The 11102-nt window shown below is 35.4% G+C and overlaps 1 protein-coding gene across 1 annotated transcript in view; it reads right to left on the bottom strand.

The window, feature by feature from the left end:
• Positions 1–5996, bottom strand: part of LOC106679092 (golgin subfamily A member 6-like protein 26) — a 21897-nt gene extending 15901 nt beyond the window's left edge. Inside the window, exons 1-3 of the mRNA XM_067051841.1 lie at positions 5904–5996; positions 1552–1720; positions 164–283 (exon numbers count right to left, since the gene is read on the bottom strand). Coding sequence (XP_066907942.1) covers positions 164–283; positions 1552–1709 — 278 coding nt within the window. The 5' untranslated portion in view covers positions 1710–1720; positions 5904–5996. The remainder of the gene's footprint in view (positions 1–163; positions 284–1551; positions 1721–5903) is intronic.
• Positions 5997–11102: the final 5106 nt, after the last annotated feature.

Here is an 11102-nt window from a genome sequence, read left to right as displayed (position 1 = left end):
TATATTATTATTTAATATATTATGATTTTATTATTTTTCTTACCTTTCCGGGTTCCCCTTTGGTTGGAGGCCATCGGAAATCGGCGACTAATCTACCTGACAAGAACTACTTTTTTTAACATCGCTATATTACTTTAATTGGAATGCAGTATTCAATAAGTACCTCTGTTCGGCTTCCTCGAGTGTTTTCTGGTCATCCTGAGTTCGTTTCCTTGTCGGTTTTAAGAGCGAGAAAGGTTTAGGGCCAGAGTAGTTAGGTGGGAAATCTTTATTCCATCGATATCTATAAAAGAAAAGTAAATTAAACAAAATAAATTTTAATAATGTTATATGCATAGGAAGTATATCATAGAAAATCATCAATGACGCAACTAAATTAAACAATAGTAAGGTTCAAACCGTTTTCTGAGTAAAACAACTAGATTGAAATTAAAGACTCATTTTCGAAACTTTAAGTAGTATCAAGATAATTTAATTCAAACTAAATATTAGTTATACATTTTTTTTTAATATTGATTGCTTAATTGATTTAAAAGTAATACTTTGTAAGTACAATGTGATTTGATACAGTAGACAAAAAAATATACACTAAATAATTAAAAGAGAAATAAATAATAATTATAATAAATGGAAATAATCATCTATCCAATATTTCCTTGAACAGCTCTTTTCCAATTTATACGATTTTAAATTATTATTTTCAATAAAAAACATTGTAATCGGCAAAAAAAAAAAAAAAATATATCCACTTTAAATTTCGGACTCGCAGTAAACGTAGAATCTTAAAATGTAATAAAAAAAAAAAATTCGGGCTGATTTTTTTTATTATTTGGCAGAAATTTTACAGGTCACCACGAAACTCGTCATTACCTTCCATCTTTTTTTTAATCTCATATTTCTTTTTTGTTTCTTTATTCCTTACAATTAAAAGGGTAGAGAAAAATTCTCATTGTTTAGGTACCACTTTCTCAAACTGTCAACCAAAAAAAGAAAGAAAGAAATATAAATCAAATTTGCAAACACACAATGCATTAGACTTATACATTGCAGTAAACATAGAATTTTAAAATGGAATAAAAAAATATTCGTGCTGATTTTTTTTTAAGATTTGGCAGCAATGTTACAGGTCACTTGACAGTGTCCACGGAACTCGTCATTACGTTCCATCTTTTTGTTTCTTTATACCTTACATTTAAAAGGATAGAGAAAAAATTCTCATTGTTTAGGCACCACTTTCTCAAACTATTCACAAAAAAAAAAGAAAGAAAAAAATATATATCAAATTTGCAAACATACAATGCATTAGACTTAGCTTAGATTTACAATTTTACTTTTATCAGAACCTTTGTAATCAACCTAGAAAAATAAAATTTACATTTCTCTAATTTTGAAGTGTTATGTTAGACATGCAGAATCTAAAAACACAACTAATATTTTATTATTATTATCATAACTTTATAACGATAATACTTTTTTATCTTCAATAATAAAATAGCCCATATTTAAATTAATTCTGATTTCTACAGTTAAAAAATATAAGAAGTTAAATACCCCCTTGGTGTTGCAAGGAGTGCTATGTGATCTTTCGGGCTCAACTGACTCCTATCAATCAAGGGCGCTCGGAAGTGCTGGTGTGGACATGGGGGAAACTGAATTGGCGATTCTGCTAATGAGCAGCAGGAGCCATTAGATCTATCTGATGTCTTCATGACTGGTTTCTCTGTAAAGAAATAATAATAAAATTGATACCGTTAATTGCTCATAAAATAGGTTTAAGAAAATAGTTTGAATACCATCAATTGCTCATAAAATAGAAAATAGTTTGGACTGAAACTTTTTCAACTTTGACAATAATAAGATCTGAAGTGATATGAATGTGACTTGATAATAATAAGATCTGAAGTGATATGAATGTGACTTGATAATGATACTATTATCAACATTAGTATAAATAAAATTTACAACTGTTCTAACTAAGAAAAAAAATAATAAACAAGTAAATGTCATCGCTATTACAAAATTATTAAAAGGAATTGTTATTATATAAATATCTTGATGTATCGTCTGTTCCATTGAAGTAAGTCCAAAACGTTATGACTTTATTATTTAGTAAATTGTGTTCACAAACACTAATTACAGATTCCACATGAACTTTGGTTTTAGACAAAAACAATTTTAACCAAGAAAATTGAAGTTTTGATTTGGAAATATTACTTCAAATTTTACTCAGTTTAAAATTTAAAAAAAAATTACTCAGAAAATTTTACAATTTAATAGTTTGAAAATTTTCTTTTAAACCAATAAAAAATGCTGAATCCAAATCATTCATTCCCAAAAAAATTATCTGGTTAGCTCAATCATAAAGACTAGGCATGCTCCGGCCAGTCAGAAGTGCTTTTTCAATCAACCAATAGGACATGGACTCCAAAAAACATCAATGTTTTAAAATATAGTTGCTCACAATACATTACCCAAAAAACAGATGTTTTTTAACAACTATTTCAGAAACATAAGTCTGTTCCAACGATACGCATTCTATGGCCTGTCAGAAGGGGGTTTTTAAACAAGAACCCGACATCGACTACAAAAAATATCGATGTTTTTAAAATATCGTTACTTACAATACATTACCCAAAATACATCGATGTTTTTGAAAAACTATTTCAGAAACATAAGGTCTGTTCCAACGATCACGCGTCCTACGGCCTATAAGAAGTGGTTTTTGAAACCAAGAATCCGACATAGACTACAAAAAACATCGATGTTTTAAAACATCGTTGCTTACGATACATTAACCAAAATACATCGATGTTTTTGAACATCCATTTGAATAACAAAAATTTTGCAAAAACCACTTCCGACTGGCCAGACTATACGTCGTCGTTGAAACAGACCTTGAGTTACTGAAATGGTTGTTCAAAAACATCGATGTTTTTTTGGCAAAGATTTGTATGCAATGATATTTTAATATTGAGCAAAGATATTTTAAAACATCGTTGGTTTTTCTAGTCGTATATTATCTCTATCATGTCGATAGCTTGAAGGTTGGAGGTACTTTTTTATTCGACCATATTGTTAATAGGAATCTATTTATACTGAAAATTTTTGGTTATAATTTAGTTACTTTTGAAATAAAAAAATGAAAAATTGGGACAAAACATCGTTGTTTAGAAAACATTGGCTTGAAAACATTGATGTTTAGAAAACATCGGCTTAAAAACATGGATGTTTTCAAAACATCGACATCGATGTCGCATCCCTAGGATAGGTCACTTTACTTCGCTGGCAATCTAGACATTACCTGGTCCACGTTTTAATGCTTTTGTTGATGTTAGTCCAAACAAACTTAGGTAATATTAAATTTAAGGTTCTTCTTATAGCTGAATGTGCTAGGCTGTGAAAATGCTGAAATATTTGGAGACGAAATTTTTTTGGTATGTAACGTCGAATATTTTTAGTGTCACATTAAAGTAAATTCCCTTTAGGAGTGCTAAATTGTTGTAATTTTAGTGTGGTTAATGGCTCATGACGAATATTGTGTAGTCAAAAATTTGTTTGGCCGCAATTGCTTCATAATTTATCGGGACAATTTCTTCGAAACGTGACAAATGATCGGCCACAACATTATTTTTTCCCGGAATGTGCTGTATATCAATCGTGAATTGTGATATATACTTGAGTTGCCTAAGGCATCTAGATGAAGCTTTATCATATTCTTGTTGGAAAGCATAAGTTAATGGAGCGTAATCCGTATAAACTGTAAGGTTTCTTCCTTCTAAATAATATTTGAAATACCTTATCGCTAAGTAGATATTAATGAGTTCTCAATCATAAGTTGAGTACCGTTGTTGGGTTTCTGATTTTTTTTTTGGAAAAGAAACTAATAGGCCTCCATTCATTCTCTCCTAATTGCTGTATATCCGCACCTGCAGCAGTATTGGAGGCATCGATCTGTAGAAAAAGTTTATAGTTAGTATTAGGACAAGTAAGGAGGGTGGCTTTAGCCAGTGCAGGCTTCTTTTGGCTTCCCCACAGTGTAAGCTAGATTCGTTATTCCACTCTATTTTTCTCTTATCATTTTTCTTGGAACCTAGTAAATAATGCTTGATTTTCTATTTTCCATTACTATAACTGCCGGTTGGAGTTTTCCTGCTTACTTTTTTTGTTCCATTGACAAGATTCATTGCATTTTTCTGGTTTGCATTTGTTTTCAAAACGGATGTGTCCATAGCATTATTTTCCGTTAGGGTTAAATCAAGACCTAGATCTAGAACGAGACCTTGATCTTGAACGATGTTTTTTTTATTTCTGTTTCTAGAGCTGCTATTCGGTCACAAATCTCTTTAATAATTGAGGAATCAGATGGCTGTGACATCGCACTAATTTGAGTAGGTGTACTCGACATTTCCTAAATTCTATCCCCAATGTCAGATAATTTATCTAAATTTCCATCAGAGATTGAAAGTATCTCTCTAATTTTTGGTGGTAATTTATCCAACCAAAATGATTTTAGTAATTTTTCACTAATGTCTGTGCCAACCAGGGCTTTTTAACAAAAGTTGACTGGGTTTAAGAGTACTTAATTCAATTTCACTCACTAATTTTTTGAATTGTTTTTCTTCACATTCTTTAAATATTTTTAGTAATCTATTTTTGGCTAATGTATATTTATTAGGGTCGTTAGCATGAAACAATATTCCATATATTTTCTACCACTTTAAAATCTAATTGAGATACAAAGTAAATAAATTTAAATTAAATTCAGTTGCAAGTCTACCTTCTACGCCACAACCCCTGATGAAGACCTGAAACTCAGGTTGAAACGTTGGCATAAAATAAATAAATATGGTTATGTTTATTTATGTTGTTCTATGCTGACCTCACCCCCCGACAAACTTCTCCAGTAATTAAATTTAGTGGTTTCAGCAGCTACCCCAGACAGTTGAAACTGAGCTTCTACTTGGTAAAACCACATTTCTGGTTTATCCGTCCAAAAAGGTGGTATTTTTACACTAACACGATCTACAAAATGTATAGTTGTAGGATTACTATTTGAAGGTCCAGGAATATTTTGAGCTGGCGTCACTGAAAGACTACCCTTTGATTTTTCTTCATCATTAACCATTGTAATTGATATAGTTGAAATAAAGACCTACGTAAAATGATAAATAAACGTTCCAACAAACACAAACACACACGAGGTCACCAATGTAGGTTTGTTGGTAGTTTGTTTATAAATAACAACTCTTTACAATCTTGATGAACATATATTGATATAACATACTATAATAGCGATAGACTATAATAATTCACATGACCTAGACCGTTCTCTTAGATAACCATACTGGGTAGGTTACCCAGCACTCAGTGTTGTCAGCCTCCGACAAAGAAATAGGGTGGTCATTTGGAAGGTGTCACCACCACTCCAATCATAATATCTACCAGTGGGCTGATATCAAAATCTACAGTGAAAGGCACGGATGGTTTAAAATTACTCATTTATGTATTTAATGAGGCTCAATTGTCAGTTTTTTAAACACGACACTAATTGTCAGAAAATGTTTAAATATTTAAAGAATTATTTTTGATTCGAACTTATAACAACGCAATGCAAAGCCATGCTTTGTGGAATCGGCGCTGTTTAGAACCCATGGATGTATAATTCCGTTTCATAGTGGATAAACTTGGGCTAAAATAAGCTGGTGATCTAGAAGATAAACTGCCCTTCCTATTTTGGTGGGAATACATGAGGGGATTTAGATGAGTAACAATGTCACAGTAGAAAATACACTAATTTTACATTATCAGTTCTAAGTTATGGGAATGGAATACATCAAAGTCAAATGATTTGCTTTCTAATTGATTTCTATATCTCAGTTACGTATAAATATTAGAGTACTTACTTTATAATGCATAAATTTTGATTTTTATCTCCATGTACCCTGTCACATATAACCAAAGTAGTGAAAATTAGTTATGTAAAGGTCATATGTTTCCGTAACCATGGAACCCAAATATTATTATTATTATACTTTAATGAAAACTATGTATAATTACTAGTCAAAACCGATGAGTCTACTAAGTATAGATAGGAGTAATAAAAAATGACTGCTATTTCAACACCATAAAAAACATTAAGTTTCCTTCAGAGCTCAATATTTTAAAAACTACCAACACTTGAAAATCTAAAAGATCATTATTTAAAGGAGAGTAAATTTTCTGAAATACTAGCCCTAATAGAGCTATTTACGTTCAATAGTTCTTGATAGCTTTTCAAAAAGCAACATTTCTTAAAAATCTAGGAAAAAATTAGTAGTAAGTTAATTTATTTTGAGAAATCTATATCAGGAACTATGTGACGTGTAGCTGTCTATTAGCACTTAAATTAAAGCTATTTTAACGTACTATAAAGTAGTTTACGACCTTTACTTCTGTAGTAACTCCTGCCTGCGCCTAACGTACTTCCCCACAGCCTGGTAGTAAGCAATAGTGGTGCCACTTCTTAAACCGGGGAAGAAAGAGGACCTACCGGAACATTATCGCCCAATCAGCCTTCTCCCACACATCAGCAAAATCTTTGAGAGGCTGGTCCCCCATCATCTCGTGGACCATTGCTTAGCTGAGGCCATCATACCACCAGAACAGACCGGCTTTCTGCAGGGTGTCTCCTGTGATCATCATCTCGCAAAGCTCCAGGTGTTCACCATCGAGCAACAGCCTTCATTTCCCTGGACTGCAGCCAGGCATTTGAGAGTGTCTCACACCCGCTCCTGCTCTTTCCTGCTAATTCAGGTTTCCTGCCACCCTCTGCCGACTGGTAAGAAGCTACCTTACTGGCAGATCGTTCGTGGTACGAGTCGGCGAAGACCTCTCTCCTCCAGCCCCCACCACCTGCGGAGTACCTCAGGACTCAGTTCTGGGACCGTTGCCCTTTGTAATCTTCACGGCGTGTGATCTTATAGATCATAAGGAAGCAGTGGTTGCAGCCTACGCTGATGACATAGGGGCTTACACCTCCAGCGCCAGTCCTAAATGGGCTCTCCCCCTTGCCCAGGAAGCTTCTGCCACCATAGTGGGAGCCCTGAAGAAAGATGGCATAAGGGTGAATCCGGCTAAAACAGACGCAATAGTTATGTCCTTTCAGAAAGGTAAAAAGAGTAGCCTGCCCCAGAGATTTGTAGTTTACCAACAGGGCCGGAAAATCTCCAACTCCATCCTCTACCTTGGCGTGACACTAGACCGTCATCTCACTTTCTCTCATCACGCCAAGGAGAGATTCAAGATAGCCCGACTCAAATCCTATAGGCTGCACCTCCTCACCACTTGCTCACATCTCCTCAACTCTCGTTACGCCTGAAACTCCGAATTTACAAATCAGTGATAAGACCCACAATCCTCCACCCATAACACCCCACTCATGAGACACCTCTTCAAGACAACACTCACACGATTACAGGGCTAAGGATCTAAACTCCGTAAGATAGACCGAGGAACCACGCTCCAGAGGGCCAAGAACAGTGTCATCCTAGAAGAGCTCCAACTCCCCTCTCTGACGGAGTATATAGGCCGACGACACATCAAGTTCTTTGATGGGTTGAAGGCCTGCTGTAACCCACTTTTTAGAGAAATAACCTCTCCACCAAGACCCGGGAGGTGGCAAAGCACTGTTCCCTTAGTAGACGTCCTCGATGAGGGAAGGGCTTCAGACTCTTTAAGTCCGAAGTCTAAATTTTTGTCATCATATCATCAGCGGAACGGCCCCTCCCCGCTCCAATAATCTACTGGCGTAAGCCAATCGAGACTACATCATTAATTAAGATTCTCCTACCTTATAATGCCTACAGGCAATCAAAGATATCACAAACGCCAGCTGTACATATGGTACCATTTTTGGAGGGTACGAAAAAAAAAAAGGTAAGACCCAATACGTATTACTTTTCTTTTTTACAGTAATGCACCTATTAACTCATTTTTTCTTTCTCGTTTTTTATAGGAATCGGAAAAAAAACAAACACCAATTTGATCTTTGATCCACCTCCTTCCCAGGCCTAGTCCTAGAACTAGTGGCGTACGAACACTCTAGAGTGTTATTCTCTTGAGATAGAGAAGTTCATTTCCAATCGATTCTCACAAGAGTTGTTTTAATGTATGCATACCTATGATGATGACCTATCTCCTCTCCTTCTCTCTAGCAATCTTAGTCCGTCCGCTTCATCTCGGCAACTAAGATTGTAACCTGATCCTTAACGATTACACTGGTCCGTCCGCTTCATCTCGGCTACCAGTGTAGTTGATCCCGTCTCTTCCCGGCTCTAGTCCGTACGCTTCATCTCGGCAACTAGACCTGCACCTAACCTTATCAGCTTACTGGTCCGTCCGCTTCATCTCGGCAACTAGTAAGCTGGCTCCTATCTTGACAGTCTAGTCCGTCCGCTACATTTCGGCAACTAGAACAGTTACTCTACCTCAGACTCTCTCACCTAGATCTCCTCTACCTACGTCAGTGTCGAGGGCTCATACACTGGCACGGCCGTTCCTAACTTACTATTGAATACGCCTTGTCGAGGGCCTTCTGTAAAGTGGATATCAGGCTGGAGTATCGCCTAAGACCAGATATCCCCGACACATCTATTTGTATTTTCATACTGTATTACAAGTAAATTGTATTTAACTTTAAAATAGATATTTCTGGCATCGATGGTCACGATATATTGTGATCTTAACTATTAAAATATAAGTGAAAAAAAAAAAAGAAATATTCAAAAACTTCGCAAAACATCCCATAACTAATCTCCCACACTCCAAAATTAATCTTTCTTACAACGGAAAATAAGTAAAAATAGTAATAAGGAGCATAAACGAGAAATAAAATAATTAAAGTAGAAACATCCTTAACGTAAAGCATAAAGTACAAATATATATTCGATTCAATCAAGCTTAACTTATGCGGTTTAATCAAGAAATATTAAAAAGACCCTGAAATTGGAAAATGAAGTAAAACCCTCCACTTCCGCCCTCCGTGGTAGCCTTGCTTATCTGAATTTTCAAACAATTATAGCCACTAGGTTGATCGGTTTACGACATGTCACAATATTACAAGAGGAGATCATAACACAAAAGAAGTTCAATCCTTGCCGGTCGCACTCGCCCCAATAAGACCCCCAAGGAGCGAAATTCTATATCACATTCGAAATATTTGCTTAAAATAGGAAGAGGAGACTTATGATAGTGCTATGTACTGCCTTGAGATTTAATCGGGATGCCAGGATAATCGCTGAAAGCAATAACCCAAAAATAAGTTAAGTAATTAATTATATATTGAGTCCTAAAAAACTATTATTATGATTGGATACTTTCCCAAAGGCTATTTGTGTGTTTACCAGTTTACCAATTAAATACCTTTATATTTATAAAATTTTGTTACCATTAATTATATAGTATAATAAAGGGTGGTATATTGGGTTATATTATAGTATATGAACTACATAAAGAAATTAACTATTTATTTACAGTTTATTACTATGATTAAAATAAACGGTGGCCATAAAATATCGATTATTACATTATTACGTATTGTTTAATTTATACTTATAGCTGCTGATGCCGTAGGATGTAGTTCCGTAGGTGTCGTCTTGTTCATAAGGGATGTCCAGGTCTCCTGGCCCTTCTTACGACTTCGTCTGGTCGCAGTTCATCTTGCTCCGCTCCGGCTTCTGCTGCTCTCTCAAGCCTGGTCCTGTCTCGTCTAACTGTTCCTTTTCCTAATCTCGTTGCCCTAATCCTTTTCTCCCACTTCCCTTTAGGGGCGTTACCTTATTTTTGAATCTCATTTGCACATTGGCCATCGGTGACCGAACGCTGCCGAGGTAGGCGTCCCCCTCCTCAAGTCCGAGAGTGGGTGAGAGAGTTTGACATGTCCAGGAAGGGCCTGTACCTGCTTAGTTTGATTCCGGTCCCTCGTCAAACCTATCATTTTTGTTACAACACTTAAAGGTTAGCCCATCTAATTTTCTCAGGGGACTCTGGTAATGTGGAAAACTTAACACAGATGTTTTCATATCCGGGGACACCCTAAAAGGTTCGTAGAAGGATACCCTGAGCAGGTATAGGAGCAGATGACGAAGCACATTAATAATTCCCAGGATTGTCAAAAGGTCAATACATATCAATAGTAATATCGAGCAATATTTAAAAAGCGCCTGAAATTGTAAAACGGTAACCTATGACCTTTTATGGGTCTTCATTGAATTTAATTCTAATATATGGATTGTAACATGTAAAGATATTCTTATAAATTATTGTTAGATTTTTAGGGCTGTGGGTTTATCGGGTTAGAAGAGCAAGACGGGTTAGAAGTACAAGGGAAAACAAGCAAAAGGTGTGTCCAGTCCGAAGTCCAGGGTACTTGGCCTTCCGTGTAATCCCTGTACCCCAGTTAGAGAGTCAACATCGCGGTGTTTCGTTTGACCTTTTGGAAACAATAGAGGTATTTTTTTGTGTAAGCTACCGGGTAGTTTTAGTGTACTTCTGAGAAAAAAAACTGCAGTCTACGACGTCTAAGATTTGTATTCTAGATTTCATCGAAGTAAGACTGTTCGTTTGATGTGTTAAACAATAGTGCCTTCTTCTTTTCATTTCTTATCGTTGAAAGAACAGACGAGAAAGACTTTACAAGAGTTTCACCGTTTCTTATTAATAAATTTCTCTCCGGTTATGCAGGAGAATTAAAAGACTGAGAAATGGACCATTGCTCGTTGAAACAAATATCGGTAAACAATCCGAAAAATTACTAAACTGTGAGAACTTTGGCGGCCAGTATCCCATTAAAGTTTTTCCACACAGGACTTTAAATTTCAGTAGGGGGGTAATTCGTTGTTACGATCCCTAATTTTTGGAGATGGAAGAAATAAAAAACGAATTATCACACGTCATAAATCATATAATACGCATAAAAATTAACAGAAATGATAATGAAATTATGACAAACTCATATATTATTACTTTCCCCACCCCAAAGATTCTAGACACAATAAAAATAGGATTCCATAATGTCAAAGTCCAAAACTACCTACCTAATCCGTTACGGTGCTTCACCTGTTTAT

The sequence above is a fragment of the Halyomorpha halys genome, unplaced genomic scaffold (assembly GCF_000696795.3).
Source record: "Halyomorpha halys isolate HHAL.00 unplaced genomic scaffold, Hhal_1.1 Scaffold177.1, whole genome shotgun sequence".
Taxonomy (NCBI): Eukaryota; Metazoa; Arthropoda; class Insecta; order Hemiptera; family Pentatomidae; genus Halyomorpha; species Halyomorpha halys.
The sequence above is the reverse complement of the archived record's forward strand: the minus strand, read 5'-3'. Positions and strand labels throughout refer to the sequence as shown.